At 35.5% G+C, this 27,323-nt stretch overlaps 3 protein-coding genes and 1 pseudogene across 4 annotated transcripts in view; 3 read left to right on the top strand and 1 right to left on the bottom strand.

The window, feature by feature from the left end:
* LOC136817585 (telomerase protein component 1-like) overlaps positions 1-27,323 on the top strand; it is a 108,715-nt gene that overhangs the window by 26,624 nt on the left and 54,768 nt on the right. The window lies entirely within an intron of this gene.
* Positions 577-2,158, top strand: LOC136817582 (actin, non-muscle 6.2-like; annotated as a pseudogene).
* Positions 9,890-12,496, bottom strand: LOC136817581 (actin, non-muscle 6.2-like). The gene is made up of 2 exons (XM_067073905.1): positions 12,096-12,496; positions 9,890-10,890 (listed from the first exon to the last, which is right to left on the bottom strand). Exons 1-2 carry the CDS (start codon positions 12,348-12,350, stop codon positions 10,015-10,017), a joined length of 1,131 nt encoding a protein of 376 aa, XP_066930006.1. The 5' UTR covers positions 12,351-12,496; the 3' UTR covers positions 9,890-10,014.
* Positions 17,791-27,323, top strand: part of LOC136817584 (telomerase protein component 1-like) — a 33,348-nt gene continuing 23,815 nt past the window's right edge. For both annotated transcript variants that reach the window (XM_067073908.1, XM_067073909.1), the window contains exon 1: positions 17,791-17,811. The gene's annotated coding sequence lies outside the window, so the exon portion shown is untranslated. The remainder of the gene's footprint in view (positions 17,812-27,323) is intronic.

The following is a 27,323-nucleotide window of genomic DNA, read 5'->3' as shown; positions in this document are numbered from 1 at the left end:
CCTTGCGTGTCGCAATGAGGTTGATTTTTGTGTGCAAATATGTGTCTGCTCCTAAGAGATTGCTTTGATACGATGCATGCGTTCAAATAAAAGAGAAAATTAAAAGCTTTTGATTATTATCGCTATGGGAGAAAAAAATCTCTCTAGAGGGTAGCACAAGACAATTTGCAATTTTTTGAAACGTGTATAAATAGGCCTGGTCGTTGTATCAGTCACAAGCAAAATAATTCTGTCAAGAAAACCTTCATTTCAATTTCTCAAAGGTAAGAGCTGTTTGCTGGGCCAAAAACTATTCTAAAAACATTTCTCAAAACGTCAATATTTTTGTCAGAAAATCATTAATTTTAGTGTGTTTGGATGACTCTTTATGTGTGCTTATGTCTCTATCTATGATTTGACATGATTAATTCTTTTTGATACGTCATATCAAATAAAAGAGAAAGCTAGCACTCCTCTTTCTCATCTAGTTATTGTTTTTATGACCTTATTAGGAGATTTTGCATGAAATCTATTCAAACTTCCTGAATGGTTGATAACAGAGTATATAAAAGAGGGCAGGAGTTTTCTAGAACCACATTCAACACATACAAGTGTCGATAACAAACTTCTCTACACAACTTTTTTTCTTAAAGCTTTCGAGTCTTAACCAACCAAACTATACAAAATGGCTGAAGATGATGTTGCCGCTCTCGTCGTAGACAATGGATCTGGTATGTGCAAAGCTGGATTTGCTGGAGATGATGCTCCAAGAGCTGTCTTCCCCTCCATTGTTGGACGTCCCCGTCATCAAGGTGTCATGGTTGGTATGGGACAAAAAGACTCCTATGTCGGTGATGAAGCTCAATCCAAGAGAGGTATTCTTACCCTGAAATACCCCATCGAACACGGAATCGTCACCAACTGGGATGATATGGAAAAGGTGAGTTGCTTTTTTAAAAAACAAATAAAAATCAAGTTTGAAAATAAGCTGGACATAAAATACTTTAGTTTGAAAAACAATCTTTAGAAATGGGCGTTGCCCGAACTGCCTTGGATGTTTTGAATTAAGCCTTTTAGAGGACATTAACTGAAAACAATTATCACATGAATAAAGCTTTAAGACTTACATTTGAAAAAATGGGCGTTGGCTTTTCATCTTTGACTAAACTATAACTTATTTTCTCTACAGATCTGGCATCACACTTTCTACAATGAACTCCGTGTCGCACCAGAAGAACACCCTGTCCTCCTTACCGAAGCTCCATTGAACCCAAAGGCTAACAGAGAAAAGATGACCCAAATCATGTTCGAGACCTTCAACTCCCCAGCTATGTACGTCGCCATCCAAGCTGTCTTATCATTGTACGCCTCTGGACGTACCACCGGTATTGTCTTGGATTCTGGAGATGGTGTCTCTCACACTGTCCCAATCTACGAAGGTTATGCTCTTCCCCACGCCATCATCCGTCTCGATTTGGCTGGACGTGATTTGACTGACTACTTGATGAAAATCTTGACCGAACGTGGATACTCCTTCACCACCACTGCTGAACGTGAAATCGTCCGTGACATCAAAGAGAAATTGTGCTACGTTGCCTTGGACTTTGAACAAGAAATGCAAACCGCTGCCTCAAGCTCCAGCTTGGAGAAATCCTACGAATTACCTGATGGACAAGTCATCACCATTGGAAACGAACGATTCCGATGCCCAGAAACCCTCTTCCAACCCGCCTTCATCGGTATGGAATCTGCTGGTATCCACGAAACCCCACTACAACTCCATCATGAAATGTGACGTCGACATCCGTAAGGACTTGTACGCCAACACCGTCTTATCCGGAGGAACGACCATGTTCCCAGGTATTGCTGACCGTATGCAAAAGGAAATCTCCGCCCTCGCTCCACCAACCATGAAAATCAAGATCATCGCTCCACCAGAAAGGAAATACTCCGTCTGGATCGGAGGATCCATCTTGGCTTCACTCTCCACCTTCCAACAGATGTGGATCTCCAAACAAGAATACGATGAATCTGGTCCATCCATCGTCCACAGAAAATGCTTCTAAATTATTACAATTTTCCAATTTCGAACGACGCCACAATTTGTAACATACACAATCCATATTTTGTATATAGAATTAAGATTAAAAATAACAAATTACCAAAAAAAAGCTTTAAATACTTATCGTCTCTCTTTATCTCACCTTGTTCTGTCTCATTATTCAGATTTGAAATTCCCCAATATTATGAAAATAACTGTGGTAAGATTTAAACAAGAATTAACTCTCCCTAATTAATACTTAACCAATTTAACACTCTCGGAAGTTGAACAAGTGCTCTAAACTCGGAATTAACATTTCAATAAACTGTATTGGATTTGAAAAAGACTTCAGATTTTTGATAATTAATTTTGTACTTTTGCACTTAAAAATCTTCCAACATGACTCAAAACGACAGATTTTAAAAATATTCCTGTTAAAATTTTGAAAATAGGTACATCCTAACATGGAATTATTATAGACACTGGAAAAACAATGAGCTGTATTTGGCCAATTTCTCATGTACAAGCCTTGTCCGCAGTAACGACATTATTGTTCACCCTCCTTCCACTATTAAATAATTTTTCGTAGCATTTTAATTGCGTTTCTCATCAAAATACACTTATCTAATTCCCAAATGAGACTTTAAGTTCTCCTCCGAGATTCAAAATCATTTAGTTAATTACTAATTATACCTCGTTATGACGTTTTGAATTTCGAGAAAGATGCAAAAACATGCTATGTATAAGAAATTGAATATTGACACCAGATATTTTTAAACTTCAACCTAAAAAACCGTGCCACCACGTGCCACCAAAAGATTTTCATACCACAGTGGAGCTATGAGACTCACGTCTAATATATATCAATCTCAGCTCTTCTCGGAGATATATTGGAAAGATATTCCGAATTCAAAATTTCGTGCCATTATAAGCATTTTGTTTGATTTTACTCGACTGATGATGTTTTTCTCACACCAGATTTCATAATTGTATTCGCTTGGTATTCTAGCATTTATTTTCAAACTTTTAGCCAGCAAGAGCACGATCAGAAAAAGTTAGAGAACTTTTTAAAAATAAGTGTATTAATCATTTTCCAAAATAAGAGAACTTTTTAAAAATAAGTGTATTAATCATTTTCCAAAATCAGAGTCCTTCGAGCCGCCATGACAGTTGTCCTTTGCGGACAAAGCTAGAACATCGATTGTTTTCTGAAACAATAGAAAGTCAATACTCCGCTCTCCACCGTTTCATTCGATGTTTATCCAGAGTCTCTATAATAAATCCATGATCCTAAGAACCAGCTTGAAAATTGAACCCAGGGGGAGCGCTCTATTTCATAAACATCATGTGCCGCCCTCAAGGGTAGGCTTTGCTAGGGTTATTGTGTGTTCGGGGGGACTACATTGCAAGACTGATAGTAAAAATAATAAGATGTGAAATCTACACTGCAAGGATCAGAAGCGCTTGCTAAAATGTAAGGGTACCTTTTTACTACACAAGGGCTGCACTGTAAGGATCCGATTTTGACAGTCATTTATTTGGCGGCACATGCCCGGCCCCCCTAGGAATTGAAAGAGATTAGACAAATTATCTGAGTTCATAAGAAACGTTCGTAATGACCTTTTCGATCGTAGCCGCCAATTGTCACGCAGGTATTTTTTTCCGTTTTACCACCACTTTTTTCGTACCTAAAGACAACAGAAAAAAGTGTAAAAAAGGATTGAATCGAGTTTAGGGTGGTAAACTAAGTAATAAAGTGGTAAAGTCTATGGACATGGTCTACTTTCAAGTACTTTAACCGGTGCTGTTTGTAGCCTTGACGATTTTCGCTTAGCTGAATGAACATGGGAAAGAATGAGCCTGTGGTCAATGTGGTATTTAGGAAGATCCCTGCATGTGGTCCACACTCAAGTACTTTAACCGTTGCTCTAATAATACTCTGATAACTATTTAAGATTTTAAAACTGGAATTACCATTGTCGAAACTTGTTTCAATTCTCTGCTTAAAAAAAATTCCAGAAAATGTTTCAAAATCAGAAAGTTTTGGAACTGATCTGTTTTTCCACAGTGGAACTTTTTTCACAGAAGAGATTATAATTGTTGTTATAAACATCTCCTTGAGAAAATTCCACGATCTATAAAGTCCGAAGGGCTAGATAGGCAACTTTAAGCTTTCTCTAGCAAAAAAAAACGACTTTTTAAATTTCGTGCCGATGGATAGGATCTAGCATTTTGTTTATTTTTGGAGCGCGAGATAAAAAAAAAAGTAGTACCTCTCAAAAAAGTAAAATGGCTTGTTGTCACGTGATTTCTTTGGTAGGAAATCCGATCAAAATTTGCTTCACTTTTCGATAAAAGCCGCAGATCTAAAATCAGTACCATAAAATATTGGCAATTTTGGCTATTTTACCATTTTTCGAAAATTGTTCGAGCGAGAATGTCAATTTCAGGCCTTCAACTTGATTTCATCGAATATTTCGATCTGAGAGGGATTTATTGGTTTCGAGGCTATATTTTAAGCCCTGCTGGACCATTTTTGAACTTTTGAATCCTCAGATCCTAAGGTCCTAAGACTTAAGTCTAGCGTTAAAACTAAAAAGTTAAAACTCTACCCTTCCAACCTAATTTAGAGCACTTCCAAATTGTTTGTGTTTAAAAAAATTTCCCTTTTGTGCTAAGTATTTTGGGATTGTAGCCCTTCGGGCTTTACAGATCCGTGGAAAATTTATTGTTTCCAGCTGAAAAAATCCAGAAGGAATAATCTTTGAATGCAATTTTTTTGAGATTGAATTTCAAATTGGGATGAAATCAAAGTCAATTTCCAAATCAAATCAAACTCTTTGGAAATATTAGAATCCCTTGAGTTCTTCTTTGATTAGCCTTTAGAAATGGAATATCCTGAACCTCATATTCATGAAATCAATATTTTATTCATTCGACTTCTGCTTGGAAGAAAAGAAGGACAAAAAGATGATTTTCTAGTTAGGGTTTCCTGTTATTAGGTTCTACACAGAGACAGATGAGTATTGAAATATCACATAATCTCGAAATCGTTTTTCTGCCTGAAATTTTGCATTTAATCCGAATGATTATTTGACCAAAAGATGATGCCAAATTTTCTTTTGGACTGTTGGGCTAGTGTAATTTCACACCCCTTCTCATGGACCCACTGGGACCCCTTCCCACGGAAAAGGTTATTACTAGTCATAGCTTTCACTAAATGCCCACGCAGAAGATCATGTCATGCACTTATAAAGCTTTTAATGCTTTAAAGATTAAAGCATTAAAAATAATCAGGAATAATTGATTGATTTAATTATTGAATGATTGATTAATTGATTGAGGCATATGCTTGAAAAAAAAATTATATTCCATTAACACAATACTTGAAGAATTTATGCAGCTTGATAATTTGATAAAATTCAAGGAAAAGCTTCTCAACAATTTATTTCAAAAATTATGGTATCGTTAGTTTACTGGTTTTCACATCTCCTGTTTGTTTTTTTCTCCCAGTTTCTTTCTTACAGCAATATATGTCATGATTATTATTCACAATAGACCTTTTCTGATAATCCCGCAGACATCTTAGATTGTAGGCAAAATATATAGCGGTGAATAGACCTTTTTTTAACAAGAGGCAGCCATTTTGAATAATTATGTACTCCAGCATAAAAACAATGATACAGCCATGCATAATTTTTAAAATATGCATAACACAGTAATTATGCATGGCTGTATCACTGTTTTTATGCTGGAGTACATAATTATTCAACATGGCTGCCTCTTTAAAAAAGGTCTATAAATCAACAAGGCAACCAATCAGAAATAGCCTGAAATAGCTTGCTTTTTTCATTGGCTCCTATATTTCAACACTTCTCTATTGCTACTTTGCCTAATAAACAATAGTCAAGAAAATTCTACGTATAAAATTTATCAAAAAGTTCTGCGCCATCTTAAATTGGGTGAAATAGAAACCAATCCTAGTTAAGGCCCGGGCTCCTCTTGTGGACGCTGTGATTGCACTTCGCAAGCAAAATCTTCTATGTTGTTGGTCAAAAGAAAAATAAACGAATGCCATTGTGATCTATTCGAACTTACAGTCGAGAAAAGTTGAAATGCGCTTTAGTTTTTTTTTCAAGTGCATAGTACTTTTTCATGATGTGATGCAATCTTTTCTCCAAGCTGAAAGGATCAAAGCCATTAAGATGATCGCAGCGCAGACAATGAAGAGACGTGCCTCCAGGAAGCTAGACTTTTTGAGTTTATAGCTATATACTTTCACTTTATTGTGTTTCCGTATGACTGTCTGTGTATCTAGTCTAACCACCGTTAAATGCCTTCGGGAAAGTCCCTTTTAACTTGGAAAGCCAGAATTGGAGCTATTTCACCAAACTACTGGAGCATATAGGTTATTTTAGAAAAAGTTGAATATGCGCATGTAAAGTTAAACGAATGTTAAAACAGTGAATACACTCTAAGTGAGCTAAATCCAAAAGAAAAAGTTTGTTTACATTGATTGACATTCAACATTCATTCAACCACTTTTGGATTCAACTTTACATATGGCCATATGCATACATTCAACATTTTTGAACTTTGCTGGTATCTTGTTTTACTAAGTTAAGAAGGACTTTCTCGAGTTACGACCATATTATGGTATTTAAAGCTCAAGAAGCTCTATAAACAATAAAGAATAAAGCTAGTTATTAATATAATAACAGACAAAGATAAATTATAGTTTGAACAAAAAATATCAAATATCAAATGTACGTACATTAAAAAACTTGAGCAAATTTCTTTAAAGATTCCAGAAAAAGAATTGAAATCATTGCTGAAATGAACTTCTGACTAAATTACAGTATTTAGTATTCAGTTTCAAAGACAAGAAACAAAATTTGACATACAAAACATTTTTTCTAGTCAATGAATCAGCTCAACATCATAACCAGTCTGCCATTTTGTTAGACTAGCAAGCGTCTGTCTTTCCTTGGACACAGGAACGCGGGAATAGTGCTTATAATAAAGAGTTCTTATAAAAAATAGAAATTGCCGCGGGAGAGTGGATTGGAAAGACAGGGTTGTATTCAGAAAACATATAAAAAAATAGATCCCATTGAAAGTTTAATCTGCAGCGAAATACAACGACGTGGTTTACTAGTCTACCATTTTGTTTGTTTTGATTTGCACAAGTAATATTGTAATTCGTGTTATATCATACACTGTCATAAATAATTTGCATTTATAACACTCGCTTCAGCTTTTCAAAGCTAAATCAAAACTAATAATTTGTAATACGTAATAATGGTAAAAGCATATAACGTAATATGAAAATACGCATACTACTAAAAACCGAACATTTACGGAAGAGACTAACTACGGGGATGCTTGCGCGACAAAACAAAAAAACAACAAAATTTCGAGATTCCAGTCCAATATCTATGCGTGAAACTATGAGTGCCTCCTCGTCGCTGCGCTCCTGCGGGGGCAAAAATATCGTCCTCGGTGGAAAGTTTTACCCTAATTTTTCGTCTCCGCTGAAATTACTCAGACAAGCCAATCCTCACCGCAAATTCTTGTATTATTTTTTCCATTCCAACTGATTTTTCTGGCTTGAAAACACTGGAATTCAAACCCCAGGAATAACAAAACGGAAATATCAATCCCATTCGAGTTTTGGTCCACTGGCTGAAAAAATTCCACTGGATCTATGAGAAAGGGGTGTGGTTTAGAAGAAGGGGGCGTTTATTGAATAATTTATAAACGAGGTCAGTAACTTTGTTAACATTAACCTTATTTTGCCTTTTCATCAACATTTGAGTGGGAATATGTCAATTTAGATACCTTATCGGCCTACGCCGGCTCTTATCGGCGTTATTTTTAGGCTCTTGGCGTAATAAAGGCCGGCGTTAAAAGGGCCGGTGTAAAAAGGGCCAAGATTTTACAAATTTTACTTAAAAGTGGCGTTAATTTCTGACCATTTTTCTCTATTTAAAGGATTCTAGGTATGATTCGAAAATAAAAAAATATCCTTGTTTTACTCCATATTTCAATGGAATTTTCAACAGTTTACTACTGAAAAATTATATTGTAATGTAAATTGAAGTATATATTGCTATTCTAACAAACTTTGGAGTTATTTACGGCCATAATTGGCCCCCAATAAGCCTAAAATCGGTCTGTGACGTAATAAGGACCGGCGTAAAAGGGGCCGACGTTAAATTAGGGCCGACGTAGAAAGGGTCGATAAGGTATGTAAAAATGGGTCAAAAACCAGTTCGAATACAAAAAGAATACAATTATTGTTGTATATCTAAGTTTTTCTTTATGTATTACTTCCTTATTGCTGTCTGTTTCAAATAAACGCCCCTCCTAGGCCAGCTTTAAAATTCGAAGGGGGCGTCTATTTGAGGTGGGGGGGGGGCGTTCATTGAAAATTTTTCCCTAAAGGAGGGGTATTTATTCGAAGTAATACGGGTTAACAGTGAGGTTCTCTCAATCTTGCCATTGTAACTCGCATGCGTAATTTGTCGTTCTTTTAAACCACGTGTAGTTATTTCTCGTGATAAACAAAGAAAAATGAATCCGTAGGGGTTTTACAGTCACTTACGGTCGGGGTTGTGGTCAGCAAAATTTGTCGTTCTTTATGAAATTTGTCATTCTTTTTGTTTATTTTTAGTTATGCAGGATTTTTTACATCTGTTACAGCCCGTACTCCACTTTCTATTAAGGAGGTCGAAATTCTTTAGGGGAAGAAGGTGCATGAAGGCCAGGAATTTCATGAAGGCAAGGAATTTCAAGAGATCAGGAATTTTCATCTGGAAATCTATAGGATACAACTGAGAAGAAATCACGTACTAAAAAAGAACTTTAACTGGAAAAGCCAAATATTTGGAATCTGAAAGCACCATAACTAACAAATCACCCTCTTAAGACGAAGTAACAGAGTATACAATAATATATAGAGGCTGTTTATTCTAAGCCCGGGGTTAAGGGTACTAGGTTGAAGAAACCAAAGTTCAAAAATCGACTGATAGAGAGAGAGAGACTGAATTTAAAAAATTTGCCCATTTTTCGACGTTTTTGCCACCATGTTCCACCCTTACAGAAACTATTTTTCCAAAATTTCAGCCAAAGTTTTCCAATTCTTGTCAAAATTTCAAAAATTTATGACACTATGAGGGTGTCGATTTTGGTAATTTTGGAAGCCTTAAAGAACCTTGATTGCTTATAATGGTTTTTATGCCCCTGTTTAGAGACTTTGGAGGGTGTAAAAATAGACCCTCATGGTTCGCACATTCCCGGCACCCATTTTTGCCTAAGTACCCAACCCGGGATTTTCTAAGGATAAATTTATTGCCTTGCACGCTTTCTCAATAAAGTTTAAAGTAACACCCTGAACAAAAGACACCAGAAATTATTTAGCTCAACATTTTTCGGAAATTAAGAACACTGATTAAATGTCGATTCAAAAAACAAAACAAAAGCTGACATTCCGAACAAGGAACATATTGAATGAAAAGTTTTAAGTTATTTTAACTGAGACGGTAAAGCAATAAATACTCAGAAATGAATATTGATAAGTTTTTTATTAATATAAGAACAAACTATATAAGAACATAAGGCATCGATGACCAAAATGTTAAGGACAAGTTAAGAACATTTTAAGGCTTTGCTGACTCTAAAACACCTGATAAAGGAATATGGACAAAAATACTGGTGAAAATACGAAAATGTTATGAACATTCTTAGGCTTGAAAGTTAAAACCACCTGAAGGTTTGAAAATCTTTGGATGTTCTTATAAAAAAGACGTGTAGTAAGGCAGAGCATACTTAAGTTTTCACACTTGAAAGGGAAATGAATAACACAAGTTTAATTTTTTTGGTATGTTAAATTGTATTTATGTACATAACGGAATTTTTACAAAGAATTGCATAATTCGAACCATAAGAAGACATAAGTCGAAAATAAAATTGGAAGAAAATAAATAAATAATTTAGAAGCATTTTCTGTGGACGATGGATGGACCAGATTCGTCGTATTCTTGTTTGGAGATCCACATCTGTTGGAAGGTGGAGAGTGAAGCCAAGATGGATCCTCCGATCCAGACGGAGTATTTCCTTTCTGGTGGAGCGATGATCTTGATTTTCATGGTTGGTGGAGCGAGGGCGGAGATTTCCTTTTGCATACGGTCAGCAATACCTGGGAACATGGTCGTTCCTCCGGATAAGACGGTGTTGGCGTACAAGTCCTTACGGATATCGACGTCGCATTTCATGATGGAGTTGTAGGTGGTTTCGTGGATACCAGCAGATTCCATACCGATGAAGGCGGGTTGGAAGAGGGTTTCTGGGCATCGGAATCGTTCGTTTCCAATGGTGATGACTTGTCCATCAGGTAATTCGTAGGATTTCTCCAAGCTGGAGCTTGATGCAGCGGTTTGCATTTCTTGTTCAAAGTCCAAGGCGACGTAGCACAATTTTTCTTTGATGTCACGGACGATTTCACGTTCAGCAGTGGTGGTGAAGGAGTATCCACGTTCGGTCAAGATTTTCATCAAGTAGTCGGTCAAATCACGTCCAGCCAAATCGAGACGGATGATGGCGTGGGGAAGAGCATAACCTTCGTAGATTGGGACAGTGTGAGAGACACCATCTCCAGAATCCAAGACAATACCGGTGGTACGTCCAGAGGCGTACAATGATAAGACAGCTTGGATGGCGACGTACATAGCTGGGGAGTTGAAGGTCTCGAACATGATTTGGGTCATCTTTTCTCTGTTAGCTTTTGGGTTCAATGGAGCTTCGGTAAGGAGGACAGGGTGCTCTTCTGGTGCGACACGGAGTTCATTATAGAAAGTGTGATGCCAGATCTATGGAAACAATATAATTATGTTTAGAATAAGTTAAGTCAAGAACCATATGTAATACAAGGAAGATATTCCATCAAAAGTGTTAACCCTTTAAGTGCCGATGTCGTATATATACGACATGGGCTATATAGGAGGGCGAAGCCCTCCTGTAATGCCCAGTTTGAGTTAGAAATCGTTATTTTTGGTCGAACTCGTAGGAATTAGATTGTCCTTTATGGTCAAGCAAAAAAAAATTCAAAAGTGAGTCTTTCCAGCGAAATTTTAAGCAAAAAAGTCAAAAAAAATGCAAAAAATTGACAAAAATTCACTTTTTTGAGATTCTGACCGTTTTTTGACTATTTTTGGTCAACGAGTGATCCAAGAACCTCCAAATTTGGCCCTGTTTTACTTTATTCTGTCTTCTAGTGAATTGATTTGAAATTTTACCACTGGGCACCTTTTCATCAGTTCAGTCAGGTCCGCGCAGCGGGCCTGACTGCTTTAATTCCCTAACCTACCCCCCCCCCTTGGCCGCCGCCCACCACGCCCTTCCTAAATCGGGCGGCGCCGAAGGCGCCCAAAAGAAAGAAGAGACTCTAAGCTATCCAACGAGCTATATACGAGCTTCTAATTCCTTCTAGATCAGGAGATATAAGCCCTTAAAGTTTGAACTAGCGATTTTTTAAAAAAAACTTAGAAAAAAGGACCCTGGCACTCAAAGGGTTAACTAGTTAAATGTTTTCAGTTTGAAGTAAAGGTTTGAAAGCTCATTAAAAAAATGAAACAAATCAGAATTAAATTCTTTAACCAACGCCCAAACAAGTTTCTTAAAAGATTTAGCTTAATAATTTTCAAAGTGTTACACCCACGCAAAAAGGTTTAAGTTTCAAGGTTTTCCTCAACCCTCAACCTCAAGGTTTGTTTTCTTTCAACAAGGAAAGCATAATACACAAAAAGAAGCAATCTTTGTTTCAGTTTCACTTAAAAAGCTTTTTTGTTGTTTCAAGAAAATGCAATTCAGTAGAACAAATAGCACCACGCCCATGTACAAAGTAACAAATTTTTTCAGGCCTTACTCACTTGAGATTTAGTTTTGAAAAATTAAGGAGAATTTTGTCCCAAATGTTAAGAAGTTCCCCTCAAGAAGCACAGCCTTTCAAGACAGAAGAAACAGGCTAAAGGACTCTAGGTTTAAAGTTTCTTGCAAACAAAAAAAAACAACTCACTTTTTCCATATCATCCCAGTTAGTGACGATTCCGTGTTCGATGGGGTATTTCAAGGTGAGGATACCTCTCTTGGATTGAGCTTCATCACCGACATACGAGTCTTTTTGTCCCATACCAACCATGACACCTTGATGACGGGGACGTCCAACAATGGAGGGGAAGACAGCTCTTGGAGCATCATCTCCAGCAAATCCAGCTTTGCACATACCAGATCCATTGTCTACGACGAGAGCGGCAACATCATCTTCAGCCATTTTGTATATGAATTTGTATTAGATGTCTAAGAAAAGACAGAAATGTTTCGACTTATGTCCTGATAGTTCGGAGATATCCAAGAGGAATAATTCAACCCTTCAAAAATCACTGCTTTTTATTCTGACAACATACGAATGACAAGCCCATTTGTTTATTTATAAAAAATCACCTAATAAGGTGAAGTAAGAAAAAACGGTCTTTTAAGGACATGCGCAGTACAGAGGTGAGGAGTGGTTGAAAGCAGTTCATTGTTTTTAAAGAGATAGAAAATATGTCATTTCATCGTCACCGTCATCAAATTACCTTTGTGTCATTCTTTTATAATCAAAAGCTAAATAACAGACGTCGTTATGTTAATCGCTCTATCCTTTAGTTATAAGATTAACTAATTTTATAAGAAGTTAGACTGAAGGCTAAATGAATATAATATCGCTAATAATGAATTGACTTCAGGTAACCCTTTCGGGGAAGTGACCGATTAGATCCGAGCAAATAAGTGAACATGTTTTTGGCCAGCTGGATACGATATTCCTTTTTAAGGCCTTAGATCAAAAGACAAATATTCAGCCATTTGTTCATCTTATTCTACAAAATATCAAGTCGCACGTTAAGTAACTCCCAAAAAGGGAGTTTGAGAAAAGGAAGTAACTGTATCTTTACTGAAGAACTAGCTCACAAAAATGAGACAAGGGAGTTAAGTTTATCTTTAATGAAGACACTAGGTCACAAAAGTTAAATAAACGCGAAAGGATCTAAATATGTTGAAACGAAATCTCAAGTGAAAGTCTCGTAAGAATTTCTTAAGCCCCTCCAAAGATTGTTCAAAATGTGCTTATAAAAAAACTAATCTAAGCAACGGTCCTTTATTTGTCTATTTGAATATTGACAATTTTTATTGTGTTTGATTGAGTGACTGAGAAAAGAGCGAGAAAAAACAGGGCTGAAATATGGGTTGATAGTAAAACTCTTAATCGTAAGTTTTGAGACAAAATAGACAATAAAAACTATAATTCCTTTTTAAAGTAAACCACAGCTCTTCAAAAACTTACATTAAGCAAGGCAGATTACTCATTGTACCATAGTTAAAGTTCTTATAAAAAATCTAAAATTCGATATTTGTTTTCCCTAGAATTTCCTTTACAACGTCTTTGAAAGGTTATTACCAATTTTAGGCATTTGGTTAGCGTAATGATTTCCTGTTAGAATCAACACTTTGCACCAACTTCATATCCTTATCAAATATAACACTTAGTATCAACGAGGTTGGTTGAAACAACTATAACACGTTCTTAGCTTACCGATTCTTATGGTTAAACAGTTGTTAAGAAAAATTTTTTCTATAATATCATAATAGCTCATACCGTTATCTAAAAAAAGTGTCGTCCTTTTGATAAAAAGCTTCTTTTTGTTCCAACAGCTCAAAAAGGCTTAAACACAATTTGTAAAAAAATGTGCAAGATTTTTTTTATGTTTAGCTTTACAAATTTTTTGAGACGAAGATGTGTCTGTTACTTTGTCAATTCTGTTATGTTTGAGTTTCAAAATTTGGTGTCAGTTTTATACTTTCCTCTCCCTTAGATATTTCTCCTGGGTTTCAATCGCAATCTCCCTTGGGAGCACATAATATTGATAACAGATGCCGCATATTTCTTTCAAAACCGTAATTTATACGAGCGACCGTTATTTCCTATTACTCCCTCCTTATCGACATAATTATCTTGGGAGAGAATCTGTGTTCTGCACTCCTTCGTGGTGAGTTTCTTACGAGATGAATACCTAATTACTGAAAAGATTTTCATAAATTTAGAGGAGAACCTTTTTCAAATATTTTAACAGTGATTATGACACATTCAGCAAGATTTACAAGCATTGAGTTTCAAGCCCGAAGGGCTAGAGGCGAAACTCATATAAGTGATAAATAAGTGATTTGCATTTCCCATCCAGAACGCCCGCGTGTAGTTTTTATACAAACGCCGGACTGAAACTAAAATATTTCGCTAGATTTAAAACTGCTAGATACAATCCGTCGTCATAATTACGGCCCGTTCTATGTGCTTTTTGCGGATGGGAAATAAGTGGTTTCAATTTCTCTTGCCTTAGAAGAGTTCAAAATTCACCTCTAGCCCTTCGGGCTTGAAACTCAATGTTTACAAAAGTACCGTAGGATAGATTCTAAATTTTCTCATCCCCGGCTAAACTATCCTACACGCGTTTTCATCATAAGAATGGTGTTTCTCCATCCTTTTGGGAAAAATCATCTTGAAATATTCTTACGATATTCATAGGTATTGATCCAAACCCAGCCAAAATTTAGCATGTAATAAATACCTCAAGCAAAAATTTGGCATTTTTGTGGAACCTTTTAGCAATTTAATGGTAGAATGCTCTAAAAATGGCATTCTTAGGTTCAGTTGCCAAATTCCATGATGGTAGTATTCTTACCATATTCTTAATTTTTTGGCCAATTTCATCACAAATATTCTTATAAAGTATATTCTTATAAAAGAAGAGTATTGTCACTTATAACGGAAACAGACCAATACTCTGTGAAAAGTAAATTCAATTAGTTAAGCCGTTAGTCTCGAGGTCGTTGTTGTTGTACGCAGCAAAAAAACATTTTTTCTGGTATGCACGGGAAGAAACAGAACAGCGAAAAGATTTCAGAAATGCGTCAAAAATTTAGTCACCCTCTTTGGTAACAGTATAACATGCTTAAGTCCATCGCTGTTAAGTCTAATTAAGATATCTCGTATACCGTGAAAAAATCAACTGATACGATTTGCTGACTAATATACAAAGACAAAAGTTTAAATACTTTTCTGATTGAGCCCTGAAATATCTTTTTTACAATGCACTTTCAGAAATTTGAATATTTCGGGTCATAACTTTATTAGGGATACATACATTACAGATAGAAATGTCCAAACAGTGCCGTAGGAAGCATTTTCATATTGGGGGGGGGGCTGAAGTTTAGTGACATCGCGAGGGCCAACCATGGTTTGGCTCGAGGGGGAAAATTTTGAAAATTTGAGCTCTAGATTGCTTAAAAATACACTCAAAACATGCACATAAAGACAATTACGACAAATTAAAAAAGAAAAACTTTGCATTTTGCAAAATAACCATTTTAAAAAAACTATTGGGGGGAGGGCATAGCCCCCCCTTGCCCCCCCCCCTCAGTTGCTACGGTACTGCAAAAACGTGACGAAAATCATTGATCCGCCCCCGTTTTGGGTGAAATATTAATAGAAAACATTTAACCTCGTCTCCATATCTCCATTAAATTGAACTCAACTGATTATTGGTGAGTTTATGTATTAGAGATAATCAAAATCTTTAATGCACATATCTTCAATAATTTCATTCAATTAATAATTCATACATCTATACATTTGGAAAAGTGCCTTTGATCATTTAATATGGTGATTTTTTACCACAGGCACAGGTCCATTGCAAATTTGAAGATTCAAAAGTTGAACGTAGAAACTTTATAGAAACTCAATCTTAAACACGTACAACATTTACAGATTTTTGGTTTTACTAATAATGGGCGTTATATCATTACATACAATCACAAGTGCTACTACTAGTCCTAAAAACGAAGTAGGGAACTGGGTCCAAATTTGTTGAAAGCCAATAGTCTATTATATTTCTCCTTTGGTATATTGATTATATTCACTCACCTAGACTGGACGCATAAGATATGTCAGTACTTGTATTGCAAAATTGATTGTTCTCACTTTGGAATTTCATAAATCATATAAAATATTTTCGGTATTTTGGAATCCTAAAACTGGTTTAATATTGGAAACAGAATTAATTTTACGACAAAATCTCGATAGTGAGTAGATTTCACAGCCTCATATTAGACCTGAGTTGCGTATTATAATCAACTTCTCGAAGCTGCTGCTTACTGATAGCGTCAGATGCCAGATTTAATTTGTTCTTCTAATTAGAAGCTGTCATTGGAGTCATTTTTGTATATATGATTGTATAATACCCCGTATAATACTGAACGTATTATGGTTAAGTATAAGGCATAAATTAGCTTTTTCGAAACTTTTGTGAGAATTTAATTTTTCGCGAATCAGCCGAAAATTATTATAAGAAATTGGTCTTGAAAACTTGTTAAAAAAACAAATAATTTACAGGAAACTTTTACATACTCTCCACCGTGTCCAAAAATGTTCAACTATAGACACATTTTTTGAAATATCCCCGAACGATCGATCTTACCCATACCATACACATACCATCTGCTTTCTAGCCCTTAACCATTTTCGGACGGACGGGCCACGGGGTGGCCCATAAATCGTTTTCCTATATCACGGACGGGCCACCGCATGGCCCGCCATAGCTTTGTAAAAGATTTTAACCGTTTTCGCGCCAAAATACAGTATCAATAACATGGTTTTGAATAATGATTTTGAGATGAATTTCCCGTAACCTGCGAAAAACCGCTTTTCGATATTTTGTTTACAACTAGAATTATAAATTTTCAATGTTTGTTGTAAATTTACTCAGGCTAAATCTGTAAGGGAAAAATTGCTCAAAAATTTGGCCGAAAAATCACTTTACTCAGGTTCTTGGAAAGCTTATGACATGAAATTTTTTTTACCCAGTCAGTAATTCAATTCTCTAAATCATATTCAAAGTTCAAGGCGCAAAGCAAATGCCTTTTAATCTATTTCTTTATTCAAAGTCAAAAGTTTTGCTGTTCCGAAAAAAAATCTGCCGATTTTTCGGTGTCACTGCCAGCCATATTCATCAAAAACTTTCTTTGGTATTTCAAAACGTCTATTACATGTGAAAAAATGAGGTATTACTTATCGTGATATCTTTTATCAATCACGTTCTATTGCTTTAGTGAAGCCAGTCAAAAATCAAATTTTTGTTCGCGTCATATAGCCGTGAAATCATGCGTCTGGAAAGGGTTAACACCAATGAAGTATAAGCCCGAAGGGCTAGAAGTCGATCTCTTTGGTAGGATTTGAAGCCAACAAATCCTACCAAAGTTGCGCAGCCTTGAGCGACCCGCCTGGTTTTTACACAAATGACAGATTGAAACTAAAATTTACCGCTTACTTTTGAAAAATATATCACTCGAAAACAAAGGAATAGCTAGATTCAATCCGTCATCAAAAATACGGCGCATATTTTAAGGCTTCAATTTTTCTTGCCTGAGAAAGGTAAGAGCAGATTGACCTCTAGCCCTTCGGGCTTAAAACTCAATGGTTAACACCACCCATACCCGTCGGGGCGGAGCCGACCGAATGCGGGCGTCGTGAATTTCGAGTTAGTGCCTAATTAGGGCGTTGCGTCGGGGTAATCACATCTACTTTCACTTTGTTTCAAAATGGCGGATAAAAAGCAGTCAAAATCAGTCAAAAATACTATGTGTTAAATGTGTAGTCAGAAGCAGCCAACAAGAAATAATAGGAAACCAAAGAACCTGGCAAGGTATTCTCATTTTTTTAAACTATGTTTTCCATTTCAATCTTGTGGAATGAAGGCCAGGGTAGGGTGTCAAAATTCTATTTTCTAATCAACTCGGGTCAGTCAGGGCGGGTGGTTCGTGTTCAATCAAGGTAAAATCTATTTATTCACTATTTTCTTTTTAGCTTTATTTAAAATGCTGAATTATAACATTTTATTTTAAATTATCATATTCATTATCTAAAAGTTTTCGTTTATATTTCAATGTTTTATCAAATCACAAGTCTTTCCAGGTCTACATACAGTCTGGGAAATCCTCTCAATTGCACGCTTATGTTCCGAGGCCGTAAGCGCGCAATTGCACGGTTATCAAAATGGCAGAATTTTTAAGCGTGTAATTACACGCTTATCGAAATTGTTCTGAAACGGGCGGTAAGCGTTAAGCAAGATTGACGGGTGGACGGCTTTTGCGGTAAGTGTGTACAGGTAGATGTACCTCAGAAACACGTGGTACCTCAAAAACCACATTTTCACTTAACACCTTTTACATTTTCATATGTATGTATCAGAAGTGTAACAATCAGCTTGGTAAAATCCGTGTGTTTTCATTATCAGAAATACCTCGCAAGTCATCAATGACGCAAGCAATTAACAAAAGAAAAAAAAGAAAGATCAAAGAGATTTTCTTTAACCAAGATTTTCTTTAGCCTTCGCCAATCTTGGGAATCTCCATTTTTCGATAAGTTATTCCCGCTTTTCGTGACGATTCCTCTCATATAAATCTTATCACCACCAGGATTGGCGAAGTTTGTGAAGTTGAAGCACCTGAAGAATTGACTTTTTCAATCATCTGCGGTGGAGCTCAAGTTATATGAAATTGGAATCGTCTAAAAGACACGATGTGCAATGAATTGTAACAAACAGTGATTATTGATTTGAAAGTCGTTAAAAGTGCACGAAGTAATTATCTTGGGAGTAAATGAACTGAAAATCAATTACATATAAAACAATGTAACAAAAAAGTTACAGAATTATGTCCATTATGTAAAGAAATGTAAATATTTAGCTTTAAAAAGTCACTCACGCATTAAATGTAATGTGCCGTTTTTAGTTCTCCTCTGGGAAAACAAAACCTGCTATGCCGGTTACGATTGATTCGTTTTTTTATACTACTTAATTGACAAGGAATTTACGATGTTCTCTACCGTTTTGACTTTTTCGACGTCACAACTATGTGTAAGAATTTTCGTTTACATAATGAAAACACATGGATTTTACCAAGCTGACAATTACATTTCTGGTATGCTTAATAAATTCTCTCGAACTTTTAATGCAAACATATTCGATTTACTCAAACAAGTCACCTCAAATTAGCTAATTCTGCAACTTTTCTCCTTCAATTTTTGCAAAAATCTGAACAAATTGCAGATTTTTGACCAAGTTCTTGAACATAAGTTTGCATCTGGTGGTTCAAAAGTATCTTCTGTATAAGGAGTATGAACCCAAGGAACAAAAATGTCTTTTAATTCCTTCATTCACTGACAATGCACTACTAAAATACATTACCAAAAGAATGAAGAAATTGTGTTTTTGAGGTACATAAGTCGAAATTTTGAAAAATGCTTGAAAAAGCTAAATATCAGATCAGATCATCATTATACCATCTCCTATACTCTTTAAAAGGACAAATGAGGCCTTTCAAGTAAAAAAACCCTATGAAAACAAGAAATAACTAATTGTGGGTTTTGAGGTACATGACAATGAAATACCATTATCCGAATAGAAATCATCTTATAAAATACAATATGAACAAAAATATATGATAAGGGTTCTCAACAAGATATTTTAACATGAAATCAATACAACTTAGCTTTAGGTAATAATAAATATCAATAGTTTCATAACAATCTACTCTATTATACTTCCAACAACAATCTTAAAATGTTCTTTAATTTTTAATACAACATGAACAGAAATAAAACTTTCAACGAAATATTTTAACAATGATCAATACAACTAGCTTTAGGGAATACAAATAAGTTTCTTTCATAGCAATTCTGCTCTATTCATACTTCCAACAATCTTAAAATGTTCTTTAATTTTGTTATAATCTGGCACATCAAAAGAGTTTGAGCCCTTGTATGTAACGGTAACAGGACCATAGATTAAGTCCGATATTCCAAAATTCCACTCATCACGTCGGTGTTGTGGAGGTTCTTCCAATACTGTTCCTGAACCAACTTTAGGTTTCAAGCAACAAATTAATAGACTTTCTACTGGTCCATCTTTGTCCTCTAAAAATCTTTTAATTGCTTTTCCAATGAAAAGCATTGGCATTTTGTCTCCTCTGTAAACTGCAGCGTACCATTTTTCAACAACATCCTCTTCTTTATTTGGAGGGGACAAAAACTTAAACTGTAATTGCACGCTTTAAAATTTCCTATATTTTTGACACATAATTCCTTCCGAAAGCTCTGTTGAATTTCAAAAGCCTAGGGCAGTTTTACTCAAAATTTATCGTAGAAGAAGATTCCGTAAAAATGGATTGCCCGTTAAACCATGCCTTTGCCCGAATTAGAGAATTCTGAACCCCTTGAAATCCCTAAGCAATTTCAACCGGGGCGAATAATTATGTACTCCAGCATAAAAAAACAATGATACAGCCATGCATAATTTTTAAAATATGCATGATACAGTAATTATGCATGGCTGTATCATTGTTTTTATGCTGAAGTACATAATTATTCAACAGGGCTGCCTCTTTAAAAAAAGGTCTATTGAAACGAACGATGTATGTTGGCGTAATAAAAGGCTAATGAAAGCGGCATCTCTGATCTTTAACTAATCAGAATGCTTCTTCATTTTACAAATTTTCTCTCTTCAAACATAGTAAGGAAGTCTAACATTGCACGTATTCAATTCAATTCCCAATGAACCATGAACCAGAGATAAAGAATTAAAATTCATTTCATTTAAACAAAAAATGAAGCTGGTAAAACTAAGATAGTTTTTTGGGCTAAAGTGTTTTAAGAAACAAATAAGAGTGGCCTCTAAAATGAAGGAAAGGAGAAGGGAAGGAAAAAGGAGTAAAACATTGGCAATTCATTATATCAGTGACAAAAATGATAAACTATCATGAATTTTTTTAAAAAACTTTTTGAACTTTACACAAAGTGAAAAATGATAGCAAAATAATACAATAGCACACAAAAGAAAACATTAAAAAATTGTACAAAAATCTTTATCTGATCGTCATAATAGCAATAACAATAACTAGCCGGTACCCGGCGTCGCACGCCGGTTAAGCTGTAGCTGAACGCACTAAAAGTCCTTTGGATGTTGAAGCTGGCTTAAAAAAGCGATCAAAAAAAAAGAAGAAATCTCTACAAACGTTTTAACTCTAACCTTCCCCGGGTGTCTTATCTTTCAACCATATTTGAATCGTGTACTGTCCCCCCGTGACATAATTTTTTGTTAAGTCAAAAGTTATCAGAAAAAGCATCGTTTACTGTACCAGTGTCGTTTGAAACGACTCTGCAGGTAGTTATTTTTCTCGCTTCGCTCGCGTTAAATATGCCGTCCAGTTTAAATGACAATTTTTCAGGAAAACGTGGGAAGGTCACAAAGAATAGTGCAACTCTTTGTTTTTTATCAGGTCGAAAAAAAAAAAGACAATTTAAAGTTGCTTTTTTAAACCCTTGGCATAATTTTTCGAATTTAAACATAAAAAATGACAGACTAAACGACGACTTGAATATTTTTATAAGAAGAAAGAAGTAAACTAATTTTTTCTTATGCTCGATATCGCCCTTTGAATGCTGATTGTTGTCCACAAACTTTTTGATTTTTATGTTTTGATTTACTTTGAAATATTCTTTTCTATGAAATGAAATTGTTTTGTTTTGAAAAGAATTCGAATGTCATTTATAAATACGATCGTTAAATACATTCGAAAACATTTAAAACAAAAGAAGAGGAGAGAAAAAGACAACTCTGGGCAGAAATTTAAATTGATAAAATGTAGATGGGCCTTAAATTTCAAAACAAAGGCTGAATAAAGTCTAAACCAAGATCTATCCGATCTTTTGCAAATGGCGCGAATCCAATGGAACAAATTTGTGGAGCAAGAGACTAAAAGTCATAATTTTAAAACACAAACAAAGCGAAAACGAAAGTGGTGACACACAGACACACAAAGCACCGCTAATAATATATAGATAATATTTACTAAACTGTTCAAAATTTTGGAATATAATTTTGATTTTTATTATGTCAAATTTATTCATCTTATTTCTGCCAAAAGGTGACTTAAATAATTTCAAGCAGATTACCTACAATAAAAAACTTTGACTTGATTCTTCCTGACTAAAAGCACCTGGGAAAGTAAACATATTATAGTGAAACACAAAACTCAAAAATTACACATTAGTCTAGCCCCAAAATTCAGTTGTCATTTCATAAAATTCTGTACTATATACATTATAATACATAAAAAATTCATTTACATTGGCAATTGCATATCAAAATCAAATCAAGATGTACTTTCCAGAGAGGATTTACATATGACAATATTGATATCCAGTTTGCAGGGAGAATTTTGAATCCAAAAACTTCCAAGAAACTAAATGTTAGGTATATACACATCATCAATTTGATTAAATTATTCCATTCTATTCATTCCATTGTTTCCTTTGAGTTAATGATGGTTTCACTCATCTTATTAGCAGACTTTGTCAGTGTTTACAAAGATTTTGTACCAACCACGTGAAGGTGCAAAATAATCCATTGATCTAGGGGCTACTGGACAGTGTGAAAGTATAAAATGAAAATGGGAATTAGGATCTTTGCAAGCTACACCTACATTAACAAATACAAAACACAAACAACAAAATCTAAGTCAACTGACAACTGGACGACCAATGAAATTAACCTTATATAATAACCAGCTGACTGGGTAACCGCCAACCGCAATGCTTCATGAGCCAAATCTACTAACTTCTTGGATGTTTTTTTTTGGTTCTGAGAATAATACTTACAATTCAGGAAAAGTTCTGCACACGTGCGAGGCATCAAAGTGTATCCATCAAAGAATTGTTTCCACAAGATGGAGAGAAATGAAACTGTACAGGCAATTTCCATTTGGAAGAGAACTAAAACAAAATAGAATCATTTTTGAGATTGTCGTGCAGTTTCTATGACCAGTCACCAGTACTTGACTGGCAGGTGCTGGCCCGCAAACTAAATGTAGTCAAATACAATTTGTTTGTGTACCTCAAGAAAGTGTGCAAAACTGCAGTGAAAAACCCACACATTTCTTCTCTTCCCAGAAAAACTTTTTTTAACTGGCAAAAATATATTAAAAACACCCTTATGTAATCCAAGGTCAGAATCAAATCTTCACTATAATTTTTTCACTTATTTCAAAATAAAATCACAATCTGTCACAATAGGTTAGTTGTCCCTTTGCCTGTTAAATTCATCTCCTGTTAACCTTAGCCAGAGTAAACTGACAACCTTGAGTGTACTGGCCAAACAGTAACTATGTATAAGTAAGTCTGCGACCGCAGTCGGAGGCAACCCAAAGGCTCCTCTTTCGATAGCTATCTACCCGAAGGTAGGGGAGGGCGCCACTCTTTCTCCCTGGATTTCTCCACTTACCCTTGATCCTTCTCTTAGTTGCTGAGCATCAAGCAGAGAGGCATCAAGTACCATTTTGGGAATCTTTGGTATGACCCGGGTGGGGGTTGAACCCACAACCTTGCGAACCGTAGCCAGATGCTCTACCACTTTACTACGGTCGCTACTATGTATAGCCCGATTGATCAAATATCTTTATATGTAAATATTTCATGAGTGGCCACTCACTCACTCAGATTTTTAAGATTGCAATGTATGTATATGTCTTCCTCTGCGCATTTCTTTGGGTTGAGATATGAAGCAGATTTTCCTATCTTCTTGCAGCAGAGTCTACAAACATTGGAAAGTTCTCTTTTATCGTTTGCTATTTCAATATCATCAGCCATGGTGAAAATTGCACATACCCTTTCTGTGTCCTTCTGTCAACTCACATATATGTACGGTTCAAATACAAAATAAAAAATTCCAATATATAGGGCTGGACTTAAAAAATTGTTGGTTTGCCGTCACCCGACCGACCCTACCTTAAAAACCTGCCGACCCAAAAAAATTTATTGCCATTTTAAAGAAGAATTTTTTTTTCTTCAAAAACTTCAAACAATCAAATCAAAACTCGTATCTTGTCTGTCTCAAGCATAAGAATCGTGGATTCCCTGCTAGTGCTCTTCTGTTTTCCATTCAAAATTATCTAAATATAAACAAACTGCTTTAACCCTTCCATGTACGGAAATTTCATAAATCGTCAAAATAAAATAAATTTCCGACCGACCGCGACCAACCCACCTCCAAAATCTAGGGTCGGGTGACGGCAAACTAACAATTTTTTAAGTCCAGCCTAGCTACAAAATAAAAAATTCAAATAGCTAGCTACAAAATAAAAAACTCCAAAAAAAACCATAAAATATTTAAACATACAACTTTTCTAACTTTTTAATCTAAAGATCTGAAGAAATTGCAAACTTTGCTTTGCTTGCAGAAGGTTGATGTTTTTACTATTTTTGCTAAAAGGGAGTTTGCAAGTTTAAAAAGTGCTACAGATCTGGACAGAAAAAATTGAATCGAGTGCACTTGTAGTAAACATAGCAAAAATAGTGATGAAACAAATAGGCCCTATATCTATGCTTTAGGGTTAACACATGCACGGGCACATTTAGTTTGGCAAATTAAAGATGGCAGCATAAGATTCTGTTTGATTCATCATGATTTACTAGATCTTAAATCCAACAAGATTTACTACCGACCGACTGACCGACTGGATTTGAAGATGTTTTAGAACCCGAATGAAACATATTTTTGATTGCCTTACTTTTACAGTTAGTCACACTAGGAAATCAAGCTTTCAGAACAAACAACATCAGTCATCTACAGGATGTATTTGAAACAACAAGGATGGAGAGTTACCTGAATCAAGTTCAAGTTCCCAAGACAATTAATTAGAAACTTGAAAACTTAAAATGAGACAAAATGGCCAATTGGTAACGTGCGGCAGCCAGAATATCAACCAACCAAATTTTGTCATTGAATTCCTGAGACAGTATTTCAATTTTTAAGGCCTTGCTTATATGCTAAAGCAAAAAAACTTCCGCACATGTAAATGGGTCAGTGTTTGAGGTCCGGTAAAATTTCCGGGAAGTAGCCTATCCGGTGGTGCACGGATCTAGGTGGGTTCCGCTCCCTTGTAGATCTTTTTACCTCGTTAGGCAACTGAATCACAGAAGATGGCAAGCTTAGAACGTTTTCTATCTTATAATCAAAACATTCGATTGTAAAATTTGCTCGAAATAAACTTTGTTATTATTTTGTTTAAAAAAGCAATAGAATGCGAGGTCACATCTCAAAACAACTTTCGATCTTTCATTTGTTTGCAGGATATCGTTGCGTAAAAAAGTAGCTTTAATCTATCTGACTCAGCATGAAGAGACTGGCTAAAATAAGCTCCTTTTATTTCCGTAGAAAACCTTTAAGGATAAAAAACAATAGCAAATAGGCAGGGTAAATCTCACCAGTTTGGCACTTTCAGGTCTGACTGCAAAACAGTCCGAATCCAGACGAAATGGAATCAGCTAAGAAGTATGTCTATTCTGATATTCACTCAACACAAAAGCGAAAGTGAAAGTAAAAGCAGAAATGTATTCTTTTTTGGCGTGATTTGCACTAGAAAAGACAAGAACAGAAAGAAATGATAATCTGTTAAAGATTCGTTTAAAATCACCTAATTTTGTTGAGTATTTCCTATTTATCTAAAATATACATTGTAACATTAATTTTAAAATCTCTTTTATTGTTAAAGTATCCTCGAGGCTCAACGTCAAAAGGAAAACAAGTGGGCGGAACCGCCCTCGTAGTTTAATCCTTGGATTGAAAAAACCTGGAGAAAGCCTTTTCCGTACAATATAATCTTGAATCTTGAATCTTTCGATCGCCCTCTTTGTTAACAGTTTTCACATCAACAAGCACCTTCTTCAGCTAAATAACATTCAGGTTGTCAGTTTTTTTCAAGCATTTTACTGTCAATTCAACGTGAGCTGTTGTTCTGCTACATTCTATCAGGTGTTCAGTGCTTTCTATTTTCTCACATAGCCCAGGGGGGGGGGGTGAAGCAGTTAGTACAAGACATCATGCCTACTAACTGCTTTCTCGGAAGAAGTTAGTAACACCACCACCTTGGTACACTTAGTACAGTTAGTACTAACTGAATTTAGCCTTGAAAAAGGCTTTTGACCTTCATAAATTCAATAAAATCAAATAAAATCAAATTTAATATCTTAAAAATGATTCAATATCCATAGCTTTCAATAGGAAAAAACAACATTTTAGAAAATCAAATTTCTATTGCAACCAGCAAATTGTTTTTAAGATTTAAAAAACAAATTTCGAAAATTTGAAAAAAAAATCTACTTCCCAAAAAAATTTTTTGGTAAAATATGGTCTTTTTTTTTTAATTTTCTCACAAAATCCTATTTTTTACACAATTAATACCAAAATTTGGCCACCCTTTTTTGCAGTTAGTACATCTGAGTACTAAGTGATTTTATCCAATTCATATGGCACACCACCACGGTACTAACCGGCATGATGTCTTGTACTAACTGCTTCACCCCCCCCTGCATAACCTGCATATTCTCTTCCTTCTAAAATTGTTACCAACATCAATCATCCCAAGTCTTCTTCTCATTCTTTCACTAGCTTCCTTTAATCCCATTTTCCTTATATATCCTTTTCTTTCAAACCTTTGTCATCTTTCTCATTTCGTTCTCATCTAGCTCTCTTTCGATCTCTTCCACAATCTTTCTCTTTACTGTCTTTTTCCAGAGCTCTTTCTTGCATTCTCTTGCCATGTCTAAATGTAACCCGATTCCTCTTGCAATTCTTCTCGTTTCTGATGCCCAATTGTCCTTTGTAGTCTTGCTAAACTCCTGGTCCTCAATCAACACTCTTCCTAGTCTTTCTTTGGCTGATGTTATCAGATTTTGATATAGCATCATTCTGTGGTATACCACCTTCTTCTCAATAGGCCATATCCCAGTCTCTTTTAGGATGCCTAAGTAAGGAGTTGATGATGGCATTTTTAGAATGGCCTTAAGTATCCTTGCTTGCACCTTTTCTAGCTCTTCCATCTCTCTTTTGTCAATCCTTGTCCAGCATTCCAGGTTGTATACCAGAGTAAGAACGACTGTTTTCTCATAGACTAGTAGTGCTGCTTCTGTGGATAATGATCCCAAAAATTCTTCCTTCACCGTTTTTTTCAACTTATTTATCATAGCCCAACTCCTTCTCTCAATTTCCAACATTGTATATACAATAGCATAAAGTGGGTGCTGAGAAATTGTTAAAAATGTAACAGTGCTCTCATACTTTTAAAGACAAATGAATTTCCACAACAGTAGTACACGTCATTG

The sequence above is a fragment of the Clytia hemisphaerica genome, unplaced genomic scaffold (genome assembly GCF_902728285.1).
Source record: "Clytia hemisphaerica strain Z4C2 unplaced genomic scaffold, Clytia hemisphaerica genome assembly, whole genome shotgun sequence".
Lineage (NCBI taxonomy): Eukaryota > Metazoa > Cnidaria > Hydrozoa > Leptothecata > Clytiidae > Clytia > Clytia hemisphaerica.
The sequence above is the reverse complement of the archived record's forward strand: the minus strand, read 5'-3'. Positions and strand labels throughout refer to the sequence as shown.

What these genes read in the sequence shown, in the direction of transcription:
- LOC136817581 (XM_067073905.1), bottom strand. Translation starts at nt 12,350, where the DNA reads ATGGCTGAAGATGATGTTGCCGCTCTCGTCGTAGACAATGGATCTGGT. An exon ending in ACTGGGATGATATGGAAAAA is followed by an intron (nt 10,891 to 12,095) that starts GTGAGTTGTTTT and finishes TTGTTTCCATAG; the next exon opens with ATCTGGCATCACACTTTCTA.